The sequence below is a fragment of the Gambusia affinis genome, linkage group LG22, assembly GCF_019740435.1.
Source record: "Gambusia affinis linkage group LG22, SWU_Gaff_1.0, whole genome shotgun sequence".
Lineage (NCBI taxonomy): Eukaryota > Metazoa > Chordata > Actinopteri > Cyprinodontiformes > Poeciliidae > Gambusia > Gambusia affinis.
The window spans coordinates 10869049-10891665 of record NC_057889.1 but is presented as its reverse complement, the minus strand read 5'-3'; the positions used below and the strand labels follow the sequence as shown (position 1 = coordinate 10891665).

General features: G+C 38.8%; 3 protein-coding genes across 12 annotated transcripts in view; 1 reads left to right on the top strand and 2 right to left on the bottom strand.

The window, feature by feature from the left end:
* nhsl1b (NHS-like 1b) overlaps positions 1-4212 on the top strand; it is a 92885-nt gene extending 88673 nt beyond the window's left edge. For all 8 annotated transcript variants that reach the window (XM_044106569.1, XM_044106566.1, XM_044106573.1 and 5 more), the window contains 2 exons: positions 175-307; positions 2567-4212. In XM_044106569.1, the coding sequence (XP_043962504.1) occupies positions 175-307; positions 2567-3206 (773 nt within the window). In that variant the 3' untranslated portion in view covers positions 3207-4212. The remainder of the gene's footprint in view (positions 1-174; positions 308-2566) is intronic.
* Positions 4213-6789: 2577 nt separating this feature from the next.
* Positions 6790-11672, bottom strand: hebp2 (heme binding protein 2). Its single transcript, XM_044106575.1, has 5 exons — positions 11592-11672; positions 11280-11429; positions 9797-9932; positions 9103-9283; positions 6790-8458 (listed from the first exon to the last, which is right to left on the bottom strand). Exons 2-5 carry the CDS (start codon positions 11352-11354, stop codon positions 8062-8064), a joined length of 789 nt encoding a protein of 262 aa, XP_043962510.1. The 5' UTR covers positions 11355-11429; positions 11592-11672; the 3' UTR covers positions 6790-8061.
* An 815-nt stretch (positions 11673-12487) lies between these two features.
* Positions 12488-21826, bottom strand: cmtr1 (cap methyltransferase 1). Of its 3 annotated transcripts, none has more exons than XM_044106563.1 (24): positions 21447-21826; positions 20487-20588; positions 20081-20241; positions 19787-19945; positions 19601-19693; positions 19441-19512; positions 19051-19145; positions 18229-18301; positions 17929-18127; positions 17704-17822; positions 17476-17572; positions 17256-17388; positions 16014-16193; positions 15873-15929; positions 15725-15782; positions 15460-15528; positions 15220-15351; positions 14983-15108; positions 14795-14886; positions 14466-14534; positions 14213-14260; positions 13962-14074; positions 13768-13876; positions 12488-13430 (listed from the first exon to the last, which is right to left on the bottom strand). In XM_044106563.1, exons 2-24 carry the CDS (start codon positions 20581-20583, stop codon positions 13295-13297), a joined length of 2487 nt encoding a protein of 828 aa, XP_043962498.1. In that variant the 5' UTR covers positions 20584-20588; positions 21447-21826; the 3' UTR covers positions 12488-13294. The 3 variants fall into 3 exon arrangements, with proteins under 3 accessions (XP_043962498.1, XP_043962500.1, XP_043962499.1); XM_044106565.1 differs by having other exon boundaries at positions 21630-21826; XM_044106564.1 differs by having other exon boundaries at positions 21690-21824.
* Positions 21827-22617: the final 791 nt, after the last annotated feature.

Sequence of the window (22617 nt, the reverse complement as noted above, 5' to 3'; positions counted from 1 at the left end):
GGAAGGATGAGAAGGCGACATATGGAGTGGAGGAGAATGTAAGAGGACAGTCAGGGATTCCACCTCTTTGGATATCGCCAGGTTAAAGCGACAAGATGGAGACATGAGTGGTTTTTTTTATGTCTTGTTTTTTGTATGAAGATGTAAATAAGTTGCCTTTTTTTTTGCCCCCAGGTGAGGTTTTTGAACCCAACACGGCTGAATCGTCCCCGTCAGCGAACGGGGCGTCTGAGAGGAACATGGTGACCCCTACTCCCACTGCTACCCGACCCAGAACCACAGAGGACCTCTTTGCTGTGATTCACAGGTAGGAACTCATCACAACTCCCCTAATCTCAGGGTCCAACTTCAGAAATGTAATTTGTTCTCCTAAGCCGCCTCTTATTTATCGTTCCTGCTTCCGAACCCTCTATCATCATCCAATTCTCTCATCCTCACAAACTGATAAGCTCCTTCCTCTCCATCACTGTTCAGGACTTGATTTCTTATCCTCCACTTCTTCACCTCTCCGACATAACTTTACTAATCCTGCACTATCCAGTATTGAAGCAAGCCTTTTCTGGACAGTTTAATGATGAAACACGATGTTTCAGAAGCCAAAATGAGTCATTAAATGTTCATGAAGGCATCTGTGTTCATTTAGTCACATTATCATTGCTCATTCTCAACAGGAGAGGAGGGAAAAGAAAGACAGTTTCTTCATTTATTATTAACTATTGAACACCCGTAAGTCCTAATCTAGGTTAGAGGCCACTGGAGACTTTCCCATCTTCAGTCTTCACGTTTCTGCTCTCTGTGACACATTCTGCATACGTTGCTCTGCCTTGCTCCGCATAAATATCCCATGCAGCCCGCCAGTTTGTGCTCCGCGGTCACGTGCGACGGCAGCGGCAGTCGGACTTCTCCCTGAGCTTCACAGCGTTTCATTTTCACAGGATTTTATCTCCGTTCAGATGAGGGGTTTTCGGTGCGTTTATGACACCCCTTGCGTCACGTGTACAAGTATGGTGTTGTTGTTGTTGTTGTGCAGCCTAATTAAAGATGAAGACTGCATGCAGCTCGCAGGCGAGTTGTTTGTATTTGTTTGGCACACTCCTCCTCCACAACACCTCGGGGGGGACGGAGCGTAAAGAATAATTTCACGTTAGGATTTCTGGAAGTGCTAGACATTTAGAGATTTTTTTTTACGCCTGTTTATGATCACAATTGGAGATTTTTAGCAGCAAAATGGTCAGAAATTTAAAACTAATTGGACATTTTGGGGCAACATACGTTCAGTGACTGTTTCTCTTAGGATGATATGAATTTGTGCAGCAGGTTGCTTAGTAGAGGTAGTAGTGTTGAGCACAAAAAAATTAAGGATTCATGAATTTTATCCCTATTTTTATGTCACTAACCTCTATCTGATTTTTATTAAACCCATAAAAGATTTTAATTTAATATCTTTGATCATAAAAAGAAAAAAACAAATCCAGATTTTTCAGTGTGGTCACCTATTGGAGACAGTAAAGGAAAAATTTACTGAGTTTAAACTCTGACCAAGCAATTGAAGCTGGGAGACACCAAGTTATTTTTAGCTTTCACATCTGGTTTCTGTGTTGTTGTTGTTTTTTTGTTTTTTTTTTAGTTACTGATGAACATCCTGTGTGAAAAGTCTTCAGAGCCCAAGCAGAAAACTTATCTGAAATAAAACACTCTAAACCGACCAGCAGGAAGAGATCGATAGCGTGCTTGAAGCTTGGTCTCATATTGCACATGTGTTCACCTCCAGAACTGTTGATGCTGTTCAGTATGCTGCCATCACGGTCCACTGAATTCAGATTCCCTATCTTATGCAATGCTCAAGTGACAACAGCAACTTGCAGAGGGAGGCTGCAGGGATGAGATCGAATTTAGGCCAAAAATGCATTTTGAAGTGAGATTCTAATAATCAGTCATGTTTTCAGTCCTCCCTTTTATGACCTCCAGTGAGAGTTTAATTTTTTTTTTCTCTCCTGTTCCTAAATGGAGGATTTTTTTTTTTTGTGAAGTCTAGAGGATTACAGATTCTACATATGTCTTTCACATATCTTTACCTTGAGCATCAGGTTCCCGCTCTGCATTTTCAATGCATTTAATTACATTCTCACAGGGGCGCTACAAGGCATACTGGGGCATGGGATCAGACTCTTTTAAATAAAACATTTACTCTAGTGTTCTGATTTAATCACTTCGGTCTAAATGGAAATTTTACTCTGCACACTATTTAGTGGTGCACAACAAACAAATATCCTGTAACTCTGTAAGAAAGGTTCTTGAGATCCCTACTGGTGCTTGATATCATTTTCTTTGTTTTAAAAGTGCTTAAATTTTGAGTAAAGTGTTTAAGATAGCTTAAATTTGGCATTTTTTTTAATGTTGCTACCAAAACCCAACAACTGACTCTGGTTTTGCGTTGCTAACCTGGTAAAACAAAACTAATAAAACTGCTTTGGGTAGATTTACATGTGTTGTACTTAGATTATTGTACTGGTTGTGGCTAATTTAACCCTTGAACTCACTGTTCAAGTCGTCTTTGTGTCCACAGGTCCAAGCGGAAAGTTCTGGGACGTAGGGAGTCTGAAGAAGACAAATCCCTAACTGGGAGCCAGTCCCAGTCTCCACCGTCAACCCCCACCAGCCTGTCTCCGGGGACGGTGTCATCGCTGCCCCGCCAAGCGGGGTCTATCCAGCGCAACCTCCGCAAGACCTCCACCAGCAGCGATTCCTTCAAGGCCCTCCTCCTCAAGAAGGGAAGCCGCTCCGAGACCAGTTTCAGGATGTCTGCCGCCGAGATGCTTCGCTCCACTGACCCTCGCTCCCAGCGAACACGCTCGGAGGGCTCGGAGGGTTCGCCCACCTCGCCGATGACCCCAAACAGCCCCTCCAGCTCTCCCAGCCGAGGTAAGCGGGCATCCGAAGTGGAGTGGAGCCGCTACGAGGGTCTGTCGTCGCCGACGTCCTCGCCCTACTCGATCGGCATCTCAAAGTACGGACGCTCTCGCACGCCGCCGTCTGCCGCCAGCAGTAAATACAACGCCCGGAACAGAATCCTCAGCAGCCCCATGACCGTGATCTGCGAGCGCGAAGGGGAGCTGGCTGAGAGCGAGAATGGAGAAACTGCTGAAGATCTGTCCAACCCGGAGGTCCGGACTCTCCCCATGCTCACAGACTCCAATGGCACTTGATGAGCTGAGCTCATGTGGAACATAACCTAGAAGGGGGTCCAAAGAGGGCCCTCCCTGAGCTCCAGCCCCCTTTGTGCTGCCTCTGAAGAAGGGGTCTGATGCCGGTGGTCACCTGATCACAAACCATGCAGAGCTATCTGAAGTGGAAAAAAGGCTCTGCTCCTATGATTTCATTCAATCTTCTAGTGATTCACCGCCTGTTAAAAGAAGTCGTCCTTTAACATCTGGTGTCTTTTATTTAAATGTTTTAATTTTCCCTCTAGTTTAATTAAAGAACAAGCATTTGAGGGCAAGCTAAGGTGACTTGTAGGAATCGGAGTTGTAAACAGTTAACTTTGCAGCTGTGGTTTTTGAACAGACTGGAAAGTAAAGATGTGGTTTTTGCTCAACTTGTAAAAGCTCAGTTTCTGTGTTTTGCTGACTGGCTTTAGAAAGTGACTGAAAGCAGCACCGTTTACAAAGTCAAACTGAATGGAAGACCAGGTACAGCAGACAGAAAGCCTGACGGTACACCTTCAACTGTAGAAACACCAGCTTTTTACTTTCTCCTCACAGCTCAGCCGTTAATGTGTTCAGTGGTCCACGGGACGTGCAGAGGGGCTCAGTGCTGCCACCTAGAGATGGCATCAGTGAGGACGTTACCAAGACTGGATGAAAAAAATCTTGACTTTTAGTTTGTAGACTTTGCACTGTGCTTAGATCTGTTTCTGTTTGTGACTTTGAATTATGTTTTAAAGATCGTTTTAGTCATGAGTTGTGTTTGGGAGTTAAATATAAACCTGTAAATGTATATTAAAAGATCTTATTTTATTGTCCAGCTCTTTTAGTTTTCATGTGGGTAACCAAAGAGTTTATTATTAAACAGAACTGGCTGTTAATCTGAACTCAATCTGAGAGTGTGTTTTTGTCTGGCGACAAATCTGTTTGATGTGTGTAGAGCTTAAACTATTTCTTTTATGATGTCTGACTAAGTCTGACTAATTGTTTTATAAACTATAAAACTTTAGAGCCCTGTGTTTACTTTTAAATTGTTCATTTCTCATTACAGGGCATTGGGATTTTGTTCCTTATTCCTTATAAGGAGGGTTGCTTCATAGGTCTCATGTCAAATTTCAGTACTCTATACTTTTTTATGGAGTTTTAGATTTAGATTGCTGTACAAATACAAAGAACTACTTTGGCAATAATCTGCTCAGAAATTAAATATGTAACATGAATGGTCAAATGTTGGACTAAAAGATGGATGGATGGATGATAATGGCTCACAGATGAACATTTGGATGATGTATAGAATGATTGATGAATGGATGGTCCTGATTTACAATGGATTGATGAACCAACAGATGATGGATGTGTACAAAACTTAGACAGCTGGATTGAGAATACAATCTGGAAGTACAAGACCTGGAAAAACACTAGACCTCCATAGATTTCTAGGCTGTTTAGGAGCCATGAGCGTAGGCTTGTAGTTTGATACAGACATTTCTGTTAATATTCCTCCTACTGCTCCTGTCCTCATTCCTGACTTGTGTAAATCTTTTTTTCTGGGGCTCACAGCTGGATAAATATGCTCCCTTCAGATTTATGCACCGAAATGACAGGCGTGTGATGTACCAGCCTGTGTGTCTCTCTCAGCCTCTGTGTGGTGATGACTGAGCGCTTGTCTCGTGCTTGGAAACATCTCAGTTCTGCAGCTTTGTTAGAGACTGGTTGGCAGATAGGGGTGGGAGTGAAGTGCCAAGCTTAATTTATACGTCTGTAATAATAAAAATAAATAAATAAATAAGGTGATATTTAAATATGTCAGTTCTCTCTCTGGGTGATGCAGGGCCATCTGGCTGCCTGATGCACCAAATCATATCCTCATTAGCGTCATGGTCATGCCATGCTCCTCGGTCATCTGGAAAGCTCAACCCCCTCCTCTCTTCTTCCCTTTCTATGGAGTCATCAGTTACATCTCCTCCTGGTCATCCTCGTTAGGGATCTGAGCAACAGTGAGCCGTTCTGACTCCACACTGTAGGAAAAAACTAAACTAAAAAAAAAAAAAAGCTCTCTGGAAGGTATTCTCAGAGGAACGGAAACACAGATCTCCTCATACAGTTTTGTGTGATTCAGCAGTCACCTGTCCTCCACAAGCTGCCTCCATCTGGCCATCAGAAGGGAATCAATACCCTCCCTTCCCGGCTATGATCACACTCCAGACGCTTCCTGCTGTCCTTCTGTTAGCACGTGCATCTGCGCAGCGTCTTCACAGGGTGTGACTAAAAAAAGAGATCAGCAGAGTAATCTGGAATATTTCCAGCACTGCAACATACTGCAACCTGGTCAACATGCTGCTACGGCTCCACAGAGCTGAAAACTAGTCAGTGTCTAGGTGCTGTTTGAATTGTTGATCACTTACCTTTTTTCTTTTCTTTTTTTTTCTCCAGGAGATGCTAGTGGATTTTAAAAATTTATGTGTTAAACATGTTAAAATCTTGAAAAAGGCTTTTAGGGAAATTTGATGTCCTGTTTTCCTTGTGTAGCTGGTTTTTGTTCTCCGCGCTTCAAAGAGGAATAGTTCACATATGAGAAGGTCTGACCTGGAGACTTAGGTTTTAATACATACAAACTCATTTGTGTAAACTTTGTCACATTTAGATGATGAATTAAAACAAACACTGTACATAGCCAGAGCTTCTAACATTCTGGGAAATTATTGAATTTGAAGTATTCTACAGGTCAGAATAAGGATGGAAAAAGAAATATTACCATGGCTGAAGTTTCAAGATATTTACATTTTCAAAACTTTATTCCTAATCCTTTAGTTTAAATTTTTACATCCTTTCATCTGTTTGTTCTTCCCTCGTTTTGTCTGTTCATTCATCCATTATATGTCAGCCATTTGTCCATCTATTGCCAGCTGTTTGGTAACTGTAATTGTTTGGTCTGTTGAATGCAGGTGGAAACTTTCTTCTGGCCAGGAAGTATACTTCACCATCATTGTTTTTTTTATTTAGTTTCCTTTCTGAAGAGATTTCCAAATCTGCTGATTTAATACTCCCATTTGGGCCTGAACCACTATCTATTAAATTTCCGAGCTTCAAACTAATATTATCCAACATATAAATGGCTAACGTTTACCACTGGTATACAATTAGGCGCCAAAGTCTCAATTAATTCTTCACCAATTCTTCCACAGTGACGCAGCTAAAATGCCCGACTCTGGCATTCAGATTAAAACAGGAAACATCCCTATGTAACTGTTTCCAGCATTGATGCTACACTTCAGTGGGCACCTTAAATTACATTAAACTGAGACGTGTGTTTTTGTGTTCTAAAAGAGAAAAACAAAAAAGCTAATTGTGCTGAATGTCTGAACATGATATTGGGAACAATCCAGCCATAAATAAAATGAGTGATTCAGCAGAGATGAAACTTAGAAAGACGAGGGCAACGCGAACAGCGGCGAAGATTTGATCTGGCCGATAAAAGGTCACAATCGTTGGAGTGTGGAGGGCAATCAGAACGTTTTTACATCACAAATCAAATGTCACCAAATGAATTGTGGAGGTAAATGTAATAAAAGATTTTACAAAAAAGTACATTAATTAGTTCTCTTTATTACTGATGAAAACGCTTTACATTCAACATTATATTAGAAGCAATCAAGAACATTGTATCACACAATTACTCATATAAAAAATCTCCTGTTAGTGCTTATGACTGCCTTTCTGTAAATATCTGCAACCCTCTAGATATCTAAAAGTGTCGCAGGTCTGAGCCACACAGCGACACCTGCTAACTTAACATGCCTTCATCCATCACTAGCTCCAGAGAAAAATGACAAATGATGAGTCTCCAGTGGTGTGACGCATCCAGAAATAGTGACTCCCATCAGATCCATTAATCATAATGGATCTGATGGGAGAGGCTGCGGGTGAGGTCTGAGACCAGGTAAGCTGGGAGTTCTCAAACTGACAAACGCCAAGCAGGGCCAAATGATCTGCTGCAAAGTGCTAAAGTTGTCATTTTCATCTACAATGTAAAAGTATAAAAATATGAGTCAATGCGAATTATCTTTGTTCATTTTCCATTTATCAAGATTTTAGATAACAGACCAAGTGGGAAAAAAAGTGAACCTTGGTAGGTCTGGGGGAGCTGAAGGGATTGACAGCTCAGGTGGGAGAATCTGCATGCTCTGAATGAATTTCTTTCAACACTCTCCCTTTATGGGAGAGTGTTGAAAGAAAGAAAAGGAAGTCCCATTTTCAGTCTGAACAAACAGCTTACACAGCATTCATGTGGAAGGGGGAGTTCTGTTCAGGTTAAAACAACATGAAGCTTTTGGCCTACAGGCAAAGTGCTTTGATAGGAAGGTGGCCTTAAATATCTTGGGAGGAGTGGACTTCAAATTGTGGTGGAGATTCACAGCTAAACAGTCAGAGCTCATTCCTCTGTTAGAATTGGCCAATTTCTAGAACCGAGTCAAATTAAAGGTGGCAAAACTGGAATGTAAATACCATAAAAAGCTTGCAACTGCAATGAAAGAAGGTTTTTTACCAAATATTGACTATAGGATGCTGGATAGAAATGTTTTTGTTAAAAAAAAAAATAAAATAATAATAATAATAATTTGCTGTAGTGTGGCAAAAATGGGAAAAGTTTGAAATCATTTGCAACTGTTGTGGAACATCTCTAACGAGAGATGGGACAAGATTTTTGGTCTGTTTATTCCCATATGGAGCAATAGCAGCAGATGCATTTGCTCCAATGCTTGGCTTTCACACTCATTTCAAGTTAACACATTGTTCTGTTAGTTAATAAAATCTCCCTTTAAACCAGTAAAAGAATATTCACAATCAAAAGCAAAAATTATGTGCTTTTAATTTTTTTTTTTTTTAAATCAAGGCACTTTTTAATCCAGTTAGCGCCACTTGCTGGACATGTAGTACCAATCACAGCTGCATCTTCCAAGTATTTGGTCTTGTCATCAAAATCAATAAGTGCATCTAAATGGTAAATGACCGACTCATCCTTTTCAATATTAGTCTGAGCATTTGTTAAGTTGTTGATAGGTGCAACTTTACTGCTGCTCTGTTTCTTGAGGACCCACACCTCGTTCCTGCGGTTGGTCAGTTTGAAGGGGCTGTCATACCCGGCCGTGTAGTACGGCTTGTCGACAAATTCGACACCGTCCCTCTTCAGGCTCTCCAAAAGCTTCAGCAGCTCTTCCCGCTTCAAGTTGTCATTGGAAAAACCGCCATAAGTCCTGGAAATAGGATCATGAATTAGAACTTAAGCCCTTTATATTTGCGCGACTCTATCTAAAATAAAAGTAAAGATTCACATTATTTGAGCTGTTTTTTTTCTTTAACCAAAGAGATGATTTAATATTTAGCATGTACCATAGATCTAAATTAACATATTTCACATACAAAAATTAGCTGTAATTGGGCATAACCCTGTCCACTAGAAGGCAGTAATGTGCTTTCAACATCAACCTGGTTTGAGTTACAAAGGTTAGAAAAACCAACTTGACTGGAGGTTTGATGTGAATGATGCAATGCTGCTTGATGTGGACATAACTACAGGTTATACTGACATATTTTAGCCCTCCATGTGTTTCTATTTCATTATTATTAAAATTCTTTTTATGATCATAATTTATGTCATTTCCTTCCACCTTTTTTTATTCTTCTCTCAGTTCATCATCATATTTTTCTCTCTTGAATTATTGTAGAGTCTTCAATCAAATACCAGATCCAGATTAGCCATTAATTCAATTAAGTCAGATGTACAAATCAACAACTGACACTGCACGGCCACCAGACCCACCATTCTATTTACCAATGCTTTCAGGGCAGGAGAAATCCCAATCTCCATTTTGTTTTGTTTTTTGCCAGTGTCCATTACCTGACATATGCAGTGAACTCTTTCCGGTCCTCCAAGAACACATCGGGGTCAGTGGGCTCAGGTGGGTTTTCCTGAAGCTCATCTGGGATGTAGAAGGACACGGTAAACTGAGATTCGCAGGCGGGGCCGGCTCCAGGGACCACATGGCACGTGACGGGTGCGGTCATCTCCACCTTGGTCTCTGGAGAGGGTTGAAAAAGCAGGCAACAGGTTCCTGGTTTGAGACGTGACGAGCTTTTGTTGGGAGAATATCGGGTTCTGTTGCTTGAATCAAAACTTTGGTGCAAGACGACCCCTGACCAGATGGTGGATTGAAAAGATTAAATCTTGTGTTTAAAGGTAGAACTCTCCCTCTGGTGCAGACTTCAGCGTAGAACAACACAAACAATATATAACATCATCAATAATGTTACTGCAAACTGCTGAGTCACACAAAAGCAGCGCTGCTGCTGCAAACTGCTGAGCAGGAACTAAAGTGCCCTTTCTCTTGCATTTATTCATCAACTTCTTTGTCTTGAGCTGCAGTTTATCTGCACGTTTCTTCACTTGACTGGTTCTTTCTAATTAAGTGCCTAATATTCTGTAAAGTTAAGTGCTTTGCATAAGAAAAAAAACCCAAACAACATTTCTCAAAAACACGGTGGCTTCTACCCCCGCTTCTCTGTTCATGCGTCAAAGTTTCACACGGACTCACTGGTCTTGTTGTTGCCCTGAATGTAGCGGAAGAGCCTGCGGAAGCCGGTGCTCGTACATTCATCGCCCTGCATCCCACTCACAGTGGTGCTCATCCACCTGGTGGGATGGTAGGTGCGGATCTCATAGTCCTGACCCTGTTGAACAAAGACCCATGATCATCAGAGTTTAGGCTGGTGGTGTTTTCACTTCTGGGCTAAGCATTTTCTTTTCAAATGATCACAATATCATAAATGCTTCTCTAAAAATAATACATGGTAAAAGCAGTTTTTGATTTAATTATAGCCTTCAGTCTTCTTTCAGGGGGCATCACTTGTGCTAAAGATAAAGTGTTGTCTTTCCCACGGTTTTAAGTCTAGATTTTCCAACTTTCCACTGAAACCAGTCTTTTTGTCATTTTGTCACCTGCATTTATGCTTGGGATCAACTTCAAAACAAAACATATATCCATCTTTAGATCGACCAGAAGACAAACTGATTATTTGGGATCAATTCATGCTGTATTATTTTAAGGAACAGTTCACATTTGATCCATCTTAACAAAACAACCCTAAAGCATCATGCTGCCACTGCCATGTTAAATTTTCCTTATCCCAAACTTAGCTGTATTTGAATAGGAAGGTGCTTCAACCATTCATTAGAATAGAATAGAATAGATTAGAATAGAATAGAATAGAATAGAATTCAACTTTATTGTCATTGCACTGTCACAAGTACGAGCAACAAAATGTAGTGTAACTAAGTAGATTTTTCTTGCTCTAAATTATTTTTGTTGTAACAGATTTGGTCATTTTGGTTTGCCAATAGTTTGAAATCTCTAAAAACTGCAATTTCATTACGGCTGTGTACACTTTTTATATTCACTGTATGTAAACACTGAATATAGTGACTGTATGTTTGTCAGTGTTTACAAAGCAGACATTATGCAGATAAAAGTTGTACACAATAGTAAATACAGTATATTGATGCAATTTTGTTGTTCCAATCCCTTTGTTTGTTTGTTGTTCAAATCCCTTCCACCAAAACTTATTTGTTTTTAAACTAATTAATTTATTTTCATAGAACAAAATGTTTGCAATAGTATAAAAACTCATTATGTTGCTTGGTTAATAGTGCCATTCTTATTTGATCTTAATGTTTTAGTCAACTAAAAACAATTCTATGTATTATTATTAAGATCTCAATGAGATATTAAAAAAGAAAAAAATCCCCAAACTGCAAAATGTTGCATGTCCAAGGTGCATATTTGCCCAATAGTGACTAATTTATATTGAGAAATAGAAACGGTAATGGTTCTCATTTTTATCTGAGGTTCAGTCAGTGAGTGTGTTAAGAGATAATAAGAACAGCTGTTGAATAATGTAACTGTGAGCTGTGCTGAGTTCATCTACATCACCCAGAAAACCGGTCCCATGACAGACGGGAGGATAGAGCAATTAAAGGTCTGAAATTCTGGTTTTATGAGCCAACTGGGAATAATTTACCTTCGCCTCCTCTGCTGTGAATTTAGGACTCTGCAGTCCGGTGGAGAAAAAAGCTTGTCCGAGAGCTTTCAGCATGACTGACGGGCAGCTGCTCCTCAAATAAGAGAAAATCCTCAAATCTTCAGCTTCCAAACTCCTGCAGCTGAAGGTCTGAGTGAAAGAATACAAAACGAGGTTACATCATCATCGACAACGCCCTGTTTTTAACTTCTAGCTTGAGTGTCACTAAGCAACCTTCATATCCCCACCTTCAGGTATATCCGACTGTTTCATTTCTAGCATTGGTGCAAAAATAATAAAGCAATTACCTACCGATAAGAGCGTTTGATCCTCTCCTCGGTGCGACAAGCAATGTGATGTTTCACAACAGAACTTCCTGTCAACAACCTTTGACATCTGATTGGTTGAGTGACTCAAACTTCAAAATAAAAGCCCAGATTGTTATATGTTCAAAACGAGTCATTCTGTTTCTTCTAAAAAAAAACCCAAACAAACAAAAAGGAGTCAGAACTTGACGATTTTGGCAGGTTTAAAATGTATGTTACTTAAAAATGGTTTCTTGGTGGAAATATAAAATTGACAATTTTCTTCAAAGGATTAACTTTTGATCAAATCATTGACAATGTAAAAACATTTCATTCAGTTTCCTCAACAATAGTAAAGATGTGTTAAAAAAAACTTAAACGAGGTTGTTGTGGGGACACTTTTTGATACTTGTCAATATGGACCAAATTCATTCTAGAATCAAATTTTTTTCTTGTAGTTACTTAAATGGCCTGTTGTCTTGCCTTTACCATTATTATTACAGATAGTGATCCATTCAGAAGAGTGACAGAAACTGGGTATTCTGAAACATCACATTTATATCTTAGGGACAAAAAGTGACAGATCACTAAAAGTTCCACACACATTTTGGCCCTTTAAAAAAAACAGCATAAATTTTAAATAATGCTCCACTCCGGCTACGTTTCTGTTTTTTACATTAGCGATGTAAAGTTTTTCATTGAAATTGTTTCCTAAAGTATTTATTAACCCCAGTGAATAAATATATCAAATTAATAGTTGGATTTTTCTAAAAATAATTAGTATTAGATTATTTCACTGCAATAAAAAATACACCTATTTATAGATTGTACCATAAATTATGGAGGGCAAAACAGGCAAAAATGAAGCTCTAAAATATCTTTGATTATCTGACTTTAATCTAGTTTCACCAATGTGTGGTAACAGTGTCATCCCTTTATTCACTACTATTTACATCTAATAACTTGAGATTTCACTCAACAGAAAAATAAATACATTGCAGTGTTTACAATTGTCAGGCACAAAAAGCAAAAGAAGTCAAATGTAAAAACAGAGTTTTAGGTCACACACAGTGAGCTGCTACAACCAGGCTGGAAAAAAAGTGAGGACAAAGCAGAACTGCGGCTGGTTTTAGTATCCAGCTTCATCTTCTGTGAAGAAGACGAGTCATGGCATTATAGCAGTTCTAAAGAAGGCTACACTGACCATATAGACACTGATGCATAGTTTAACCCCATCACTGGTAAAGTGATGTATGAAAGCAGAGCAAAGTCTATCACCTATCAAAAAGTTGAGAAAACACAGACGCACAAGAGAGGTCAAAGCATGGTAAAAACAGCATCATTTTCATTGTCTCCATATTGTTGTGTAAGGCAGTATGATTCAGTGTAGTTCACTGAGGGGGGAGGAAATATCGAGGAAGCAAACTGGTTCAAAGGACAGCCAATAATTCATACCTTCAGTTAAAAAAACTTCCCTGAAAGTCATGAAAGCAAGGAGCTTGATAGTGGTCTTAAAGCAGTTTAATGAATGAACAATAAGTTGAGTGGCCACATAAAAAAACGTTTTACAATCTGAAGACTTTATCGTCCTTTAATTGTCAAATAAATAATGATCAATGGATCACACGGCCTTTTCCGAGGCGCTCCATCACTTTGTGCCTCAGAGGACGGTCTGCAGCTGACGAAGCTCTTGAAGGTTCATTACTTTATTCAGTACTGGTGACGTTGATGGATGAAGGTTAAAAATTCATCTTTGGACAGTTTCTCTGGGTCCGTTCGGGTCTGAGAATCGTGGACGATGACACCTTCCACCCAGGCCCAGAAGAGTCGCTCAGAGTGACAGACGCTGAAGAATTAAAACAAACCAGATATTTCAGAGGTTATCTACTTTTCTGACATTTATTATACTTACTGTCTTTGATTAGGATTCTATGTAGTTGACCACCAAAAAGTTGTGCAAAGTTATAAGCGGAAGGAAAACAACACTTGGTTTTAAAAGTTTATCACAAATAAAAATGTGGACTGCAAAGCTCCACTCTGGGAACAATGTTTTCCTTCCACTTTACTTTCTGTTGGTCTATCATTGCCAGTTAAAGCTTTTAACACTTAACACCCCTTCATCTTAACGGTGTATGGACACTTTTGCAATGTATTGTATTCTGTACAGAAAGACGTATACCTACCGGAAAGGAGCAGCAGCCTTTGGTGGCATATCATAAGTCGATTCCTTGGTTAACTTGTTATAGAAAAACTTCTTGTTTGAGTTTTTGCTGTATGCCATCGTCCACGGCTCTGAAGGAAGGAAAAACAAAGTTTTGCTTTTATTTTTATATTTTAACACATCCACTGCTATATATGGAAAAGCACAAATACTCACCATTGACAGTTTTAATGATATAGAGGCCAGTGGGAAGGAAGTGCCTGTCATCTCTGCCAGTGTAGGACAGACGAGGGACGCCTCCTGAACTCTTGGTCATCTTCATCTCTAGTCTGTTTGTGGAAAAAAAAGAGATCAATTTGCATCGATGGAGACAATTTCTTAAGAAAACAACTAAAATAGCACTGATCTTGAAGAAAACAGAGAAACCCTATAATTACAGGTAGCCAATGGGAGATCCATTTTTTTACCTGACAAAGATTTTCTCCATTTCCTCTAGTCTGTAAACTTCCTTGACTCTGGTTGGGAGAAAAAAGCATGTGAATATTTACTATATAGTACCAGAGGCCACTTAAATTAAAATAATTTGGCAGCATGACTTCAATTTCAAATTTGAGATGAATTTTGACAATAAAATATAAGGTACTTGTAATTTAAGTTCGATGTTTTCCAGTGAAAAGTGAAAGAAGTGGTAAAAACGGCTGAATTTGGTACAGTTATCACCTGATCGGGTTCATGTCTGGTCTGCTGGGTTTCGCCACCGCCTTCACAAACTTCTCAGCCATCTGGATTCTACAAATATTAAAAACACAAAGCATAAACAGGAACACTGTGGCCAACAGTAACATATCTCAGCTCTTTTCACGTTTTTTTTAAACTGTGGTGGATGTCTGTAGTACAGATATCACTTGAGGGGCCAAAAACATACATGAATGTTCCCAACAAGAGAAAAGTTCCGATTCCTTAAATTGCTTTGAGTGAATCCAAAACGAACAAAATGACGTGTTTTAAAGATAAATCCAGATAACTTTGTAATAGAACCAACATCTTACCGCTGGTTGAAGTGCTGATCTCTTACATCAGTACCATTAAGAATCAGTGCATCCATTACATGGACAGCACTGATTCTGCGCTGAGCTTTACCCTGAGAACCAAACAGATGGTGTTATATTTGATTCAGATCTTTTTTTTCTCCATTTGTTTTGTTTTTATAAACATTAAGATTTGGCCCGGTTCTCACCTCCCCTTTCAGTTCTTGAACGATCTCCACACTGAGGAGTGTTTCCCTTGGCAGCTCCAGCTTAAAATTTTCCATTTTCTTCCAGCGCAGGGGCATTTTCCCGTCCCACGTGTATATTTGAGACTTCTGCACCGTTCAGATAACAGAACGAGTTTTAAAGAAAGCACATAATTGGCACTCTGGTATTGCTCTAGATATAAATAAATTATAGTGGAAGCCCTGTCCCTTCAGACCTACCCCCAGTGCAAGCAGGAAGATCTGCTCTCCACCTCCCACAATGCACCTGTAGTCAAAAATTTGTCGCAGCTTACTGAGCGTCTTGGAGTCCAGAGGAGTTACCTTGCTTTGGAACGCATCAACATCTGAGTTCTGAGGCACAACACAGGAAAGAAAAATCACTTTAAACACAACAACATTTGATCTTTTTCAAGATTTTACATAAAAGACAAAAATATTTCCATATCGTTCATATCAAACCTTTGTCAGCTCATAAAATTTGTTTTTTGGGTCGGATGAAGAAGGAGCGACTCTGGCTTTGTCTGGTACCTAGAATCAGAAACCAGTTAACCATAAGTGACAGTATAAAACAACAGTTATGTGAAAAAAAACTAAGAAAATTAATTATTCAGCTCTTTCAAAAGAAACATTTACATATTGATGTATACTCTTTTTTTATTTCTCTCTGGAAAAGAAGGTGTTCAAATTACAGTAAATCTGTAGAGTTTACAGTTTCTCCACTCACCCCCCAAAGCTTTAAGCACTCCTTCCTGATGTCAGCTTGTCTCGGCTCTGAGAGCGACCTTTAAATATGACAACACAGTCACTGTCAGACATGACATTCATCTGATTATGAGTTAGCACAAATATTGCACCCAGTTGTGTTTGCTTACGGGTCCAGGACGTAAGCGTGGATCTTAGCCAAGGCCTTAATCTGGACCACACAGAGGCTGAAGACACAGTAGAGTGCAGTCTTTATCAGGGCTGTTGTTAAATAAGCAGCTGGTAAAACGTGTTGAAAACGGCGTCACTACCTCTCATTGGAGTTGACCATGAACTGAAAGAAGTCTGTGTCGTCCTTTATGATGTTCAGTGGAACCACCTCTGTAACATCGGTTTCCCTGTTCCTGAGCTGGTTCAGTTTCAGGTTGATTTTGAACATGTACTCTCTGACAGCGTCCGAACCTGGTTTCAGACCGCGGCACACGATGTACCTGAACATCACACAGTAGCTTCTTTACTTAAAGGAGGAAATTGTATCACAAATACTTGGCCAAAAGCAGAAAAGTAGATTGACAAATTTTCTTTAAGTTTAGTGTTAGGTCAATCTTGCAGACAGAACTGGCAGCAACAGACGACAAACAGGTTGTTGATGGAAATCTAACTGCTTGAGAGAAGGTGAATTTTTGGGATATATATAAAAATAAGACAAGTGCATGTTTTTGTATTTGTAATGATCATTTATGGTTTTTGCATAAAATTAAAATAACCAAAAAGTACCGATGACTCAAGGTCAAAATTATTTATACAGCAAATTTCTAACAACTCAGACTGGGAATCAATGTGACCAACACTTGTGGCTCAGGTTTCCAATTAAAAGCATTCCTAAATTTTTAATTTCAACTGAGCTGCATTACAATGGTGATTAATATTTAGACCAACTGCTATTTTAACAGGAAACATAAAACTATAAAGAGATAAACAGAATTCTGTAAGCCATTAAGTATTAAGTCCAACAATCCCCCAAGCAGTGGTGACAAAACCAGCCTTAAATTACCTCTAGATCTTAGTCTTGTAAATCTTTTATAAGGTCAATGTTAAAAGCTACTGTATGTGGCAAAAGTTTACAACACTTCAAATGCTCTAAAACCATTATTACTTTGACCTTTATACCTCTGGAGTGCGTGGGTCAGTATTTCCTCCAGCTTATTTAAGTAAAAGCTGCTGTCATTGGTTTTGGTTCCATAAATTAGCACTAAATTACACTCAGTGGGGTTAAAAACAAAGTAAGTAATGGTGTCATTGAACGAAAAAAGATCAATCAGACAGCTGCAGTTCATCCAAAATGCCGTGATTCCTGGCCAACAGAAGGAAGATGAAAAATACCTCAGCGGGTCTTAAATTGTTACAGCCATAAAAAGGCTGATTTTGAAACTGATCTATACAGAGATTAATTATCGAGGCTTAAATACTTCTCAGGTATGAGAAATCTAGATGTCTCATTCCTGAGTTCAACACAAATAAACTTGTCTGGATCATTTTGTCACTGAGCCAACCTCTCAGAGTTGGCTGGCCTGCTGGTAACGGGTTTGAAGAGAGAGATTCTGTCGAAGCAGAGGTAGAGCAGGTACACCAGACCCACGCTGAAAGGAGTGAAGAGGTCAAAGGTTTTACATACAAAATGTCCACCTGCAAGAAAAAAGAGAAGATACATTTCCTTAGAGAGAGCTCCACGAATTTGTTGAGTTTTCTGAAAACATTTAGACACACTTGTACCTGTCCTGAGAGTGGAGAGGGCAGTGAGGAATTGACAGAGCAGCAGCTGCTTGGTGAGAATCTCCTGGATGTTCTCCTGGCCCTCCACAGAGAAACCCTACCAATGCCAGAAATCTCATCAAAATCGATCACCAGCTGACTACACTGACAACACCAGGCTTACGTCATGCTTCTGAAACATGTGAAGAAAAAAAACCTCAGGCAGTTACTGCTAAGAAGTCGTCTTACCCCGTCTGCCATGAGGAAATGCAGCCCTCTTCTGTCTGTGTTCTCCATGACAAAGTTACGAAACGCGGTCACGTTTTCAGGCAGTGTAATGTCGCCATCCCCGTCCACTCCACCCTCACCTGGGACACACACAGCACAGGTCAAGCTTCCACTGAATCATTTATGATCTCAAATATAAGATGCCTCTCTTCTGCCCTCTGAGACGTGACGGTTTTATCAACACACCATAGTAAGGCTCAAACAACTCGCTGGGCGCTGCGTAGAAATCCTCCAGTTTGAAATCGCACGGCCCTCTCAGCGTCATCCCGAAGCCTTTAGCGTGCCAGCGTTTCCTCCACAGGATGTACTCTGAAAAGCCACCGGGCCCGGCACAGACGTCGCCAAAGTACAGAAGCTCGCCCTCGCGGTCCTTCACCAGGGATTTCTACACAATATGAGAGAGTTTATTTGATCAATGTGTTTATGTGGGTCTGCGTTTTGTAACCAGAATTTCTATACCGTGTGTATTAGGTGTAACATGCTCACCCCTTGAGAATCCTTCGGATTGGTGAACATGTAGTCAAAGCAGTGATCGATGTTGGCCATTTTCATGGCTGCTCTAAATACAGAGAAAAAGTGATGAGATGACAAAACAAGAACAATTTTATACACAAAATTCCTTGCTTTTCAATATTTTTATGCCATTAAAATTGTAATTGTGGTATAACTGTTTAATTACTAAAAGTAATAAAAGTTATTATATTTAGTTTGTTGCTCTGAAGGCATTTGGATCTGTCATAGTGGCTATTTCTGTAACATCTTTATAAACCTTGCTTCACTGTTGTAGAGATCTTTTTGGGCTCAGAATTGTTTATTTTTCTTTTAAAGAAAACATAAATCAGCACCTTTATCCTACTGTCAAAATCTCTTAAAGAGACTTCCCATACTTGACACATTTTAAAGGTTTCCACCATGTGGTATTTATAGATGGTAATTCTCTATCAGCATGGCTTTTACACTTTCATTCAATATTTTCTCACATGCTGCATTCAGTTGAGAATATAAACTAAAAAAAGTGAATGTTAATTTACATACAGCTTTGATCTTTCATTGAGTTGTAATGCCATTAGTAAAAATTAATATTTTTAGAAACGAAAAGCATTTAAATACAACATTTCTTCATTAACTGTGACAAATGAGTCAGTTCTATTTTGTAAGTATGTTTTGTAACCTAAAAAAAACCCTATAACTTGGAGTTGTACAAAATGAGCCTATACAACAGAGCAAAATTATAAATAAGATTATTTTAACATTATCTAGAGTTATAAAAAAAAAGAGCAGCTAGTGATTTGCAGCATAAACCTTTACCTGTTGAGAAAGATTCCTCCTCTGATCGTCTCATAAGGGTTGGAGCGTGTTCGGGCTCTCCTCATCTCCTCGCCCTCCAGATCATCAAACACCGTCTACGTACCACAACATTTTGGATTAAGATGAAAAAAGTACCCAACACCATGAAAGTTTCGCAATAATTCATAGAAGAAAAAATTAGCTAAATATCAAAATTTTGAATTTTTACTGAAGGCAGCTTTGGTTTGAAAAGTTTAAAAATTGAAATGTTCTTTGTAGATGAAATACACATAAATTATCAGGACAAAACTTCTCTTTGAGTTTAGTGCCATAATTAGTTAAGTAGCTTTTATTTCCTTCAGTTCTTATATTACATCAGACATAATAAATAACAGGTATTTTCAATATCACCTTGCACCGTAGAAGCGTGTGAAGAAGATCTTCTGTACAAAACTCTGTTTCATCCTCAATTTTTAGTTTTCTCTGCCCAGAGATAAAACAAAGACATAAATTTAAATAAAGCAAAAAACAAGAATAAATGTGTCAAAGTTGATAAATGTTGATAAATTACTGGTCCCAGAATCAACCAGTCCTTCAGCTCATCTGCATCTGGGATCTCTGTGGTGCATTCTGGAAACCAGTCGACCTTCTCAGTTGCACTGGGCTGTGAAGACAAAGTTGAGATCTTTGTTCTAACAAAACGTGTCTAACGTAAAAGTGGTGAAAACAACAAAAGGTGAGCACTGGTTTTGCTGACCTCTGGTTCATCCCGCCAGTCAACATTGAGTTCTCCCTGGAAACCCTGCAGCGTGAGCCCCAGACCCCTCCTTCCACGCTGGGTAGAAGCCTCTACGATCTCTTTGCGCCCCTGGCTGAACTTACCCAGACCTTCTCCTTCTCTAAAGCCCATTTTTGCCTGTGGAAGAAGACATGACAGAAACGTTATTAAAACACAGGATTTAATACTCTTCTGAACAATCTGACTACAAAATAGTAAGATTTCAGAGATCTCAAAATATCTAAAAATATAATGAGGTTTTGATTTGATCACCATGAGCTTCTGCGACACGCTGTTGTACATGGAGAACTTTGAGGAGGTCTGAGCGGAGTCGTCATTGTCTTGGGCATCAAAGGAGGATGCTGATATAGACGGCATAGAGAAGCTCGGCCTGTGATCCTCCTGGTCACTGAGGGAGTCATTTTGGCTCGAGTCTGGACAAGAAGACACATACAAGTAGAACAATAGGTGTGTGTCAGTCTATAAAGTTTAGGATATTATCTCTTTTTCTTTAAAAACATCTGGAATTGACAGATCCAGGGCAAATTTAGCTCATCAAATCCATAATGAAAACGTGCAAAGAGCACGTTAGTCCGGTTAGCACACAAAGAGCACTTATTTAATTCTTTTAAACTGCCAAAGCATTTTGTTCGTTAATGGTGAACATAAATTTACTTACCTTGTCTAGATAATGACTCGTCATCTGAGCTGCTTTCATCGACCCGCCTCTTCGTCCTCGGCAGAGGTGAATATGTTGTATCTGCTCTTCTTTTCATTATTGCTAAAAACAAAACAGAAGAACGACGGTGAAAGCAATAAACTGCTGCAAGTGTGAATGTGACGTGAATCATCGTAAAAAAAATTACACCTTCAACAGATTAACACCAGGCCAACAACGAATAATTGTGAGCGGAGATTTTAATCTGCTTCACTTTGCAAAATTATGGATGAGTATAAATAATCAATTGAAATTTTTAATGTAAATACAACAAAACAGACATTAACTGAACAGGAGACACTTTGCTCATTATAAACTTGTATCATGTAAAATTATACAATTTCCTGCTCCATTTTCCATGGTACTATTGAGATCACAGTTAGGAGACTGAGTGTGTAAATATGGGGAGACACAACTGGGGACTGTCGTTCTAATGCAGAGTGAAATGGACATGCATTTATTGGCCAGTAAATTGAATTACCTAATTTCCCCTTGATTGGATCAGACCTGTGACTATCATAACAAATACAGAAAATTTTGATTCATGTTTTATTTTTAAATGTAATTAATTTAAGAATTCACATAATACATTTTTATGGATATTTTTGAGTTTTCATGAAAGCAAGGTCATATTTTAAGTTTAATTATCTGCTATGTTTGAGCAAAAATGATATACTATTTATTTTCCAGGATGAAAAAATAAATTTAATTTTAAAAGGAGCAACATGTGTCTAATACTTTTTTAATAATTGCAACCACAGAACTATGATACTTTAATAGTAAATTTTAATTTAAAATTTTTGTTAAGGCCCTTTGTGTTGCTTAATTGTAGCTAAACAAGGAATTCCCCTCAAATTCAAACACTTCAACATCCCTGCCAGGAACTGCACACAGTCAACACTTTCAAATGCAAACCATTACCTATCGATTATGTGGTAAATGTATTGAGTACAGGCCCATGTCAGTCTCCGAGATATGTGTCGTAGAAAACACCAAAAGGCGTAAAAAAAAATTAACGGGCTACTGCAGTCTGTTTTCAATGAAATGAAACTACGCAGCATTAGCCGTTAGCGTGCAATGTTAGCCAACTATTTTTTGTTTTACCAGCTCGGAGGGGGAAAAGCCTCACTCTTCTGAGGGGAAATAACACCGACTGGGACTTACTGTCAAAAATGTTTCAAAACGTTCGAGTAACACTTTTATTTTGAATAGAAAAATGTGCCCAAAAAGCAGTTTCTGAAGTTAACATTAGCCCGCTCTCCGTAATCAGAGCGTCCTTCTTCTCAGACCGACGCATAGATATGACGTGTAGCTTCCAAAAGGCTCCCAACACAATAGCGTGGAGGTTTTTTTAAACTGAGGTGTTTTGTTGTTACACCGTGTTTATGATTAAAAATTTTCTCTTCTTTATATTATTTCTCAGCAGTGTATCAAGGCTAAATGCTGGTATGATGTAGCAAAAATGTTTACAGCGGTTTTAAAATACTGCTTGGATACAAAATGTGTTTTAAATACTTTAGTTTCTTGCCTTTTAGTTTTTTTTATGATTGGTATTTGTAATGTTTGGATCTTAAGAATAATTTTAAACTGCAGCTTGTTTCTTTTTTACTTTGAAAATTACAAATTGCCTTTAAAAATATTCATAACACTTATATTTGGGAAGATATTTGGAAAACTAATTGAATTTAATTATTGAAATAAATTAAACTTTCAGTAAAAATTGAATGTATTTAATATGACTGTAATTTTTAAAGTGGAAGAAATAAATATATTTTACTTACAAGCAGAAGTGCTTTATGTGGCAAAAATCTAACACGTCAAACCACTATAAACTCAGTATCCCCACACTGAGTATCAGTGTATCAACACTATGCTGACAATATGATGCTGTCCTTGCTTTCTTCAGCAAGGACAGTAAAAGTAATCATGATTAATCGGTGAATGGATGGGCTTAAATACAGAACAATTATAAAAAAAGTAGTAATAATAGTAACTTGTTAGAGGCTGCAAAAACGTAAGGCCTGAGTGGCTGTTCAACTGTCAGACTAAATATACAGCCAGAGATACAATGGACTATTTCAGATCAAAACTT

Bases quoted from the DNA above. Each gene is read 5' to 3' on its own strand.
- hebp2 (XM_044106575.1), bottom strand. From the start codon at position 11,354: ATGCTGAAAGCTCTCGGACAAGCTTTTTTCTCCACCGGACTGCAGAGT. The intron at 9,933-11,279 runs GTAAATTATTCC...TTTGTTCAACAG, and splicing joins TCACAGCAGAGGAGGCGAAG to GGTCAGGACTATGAGATCCG. The intron at 9,284-9,796 runs GTGAGTCCGTGT...AACCCTCTCCAG, and splicing joins TCAGGGCAACAACAAGACCA to AGACCAAGGTGGAGATGACC.
- cmtr1 (XM_044106563.1), bottom strand. From the start codon at position 20,583: ATGAAAAGAAGAGCAGATACAACATATTCACCTCTGCCGAGGACGAAG. The intron at 19,946-20,080 runs GTGATCAAATCA...CTTCTTCCACAG, and splicing joins GCGTGTCGCAGAAGCTCATG to GCAAAAATGGGCTTTAGAGA. The intron at 19,694-19,786 runs GTCAGCAAAACC...TTGTCTTCACAG, and splicing joins ACTGGCGGGATGAACCAGAG to CCCAGTGCAACTGAGAAGGT.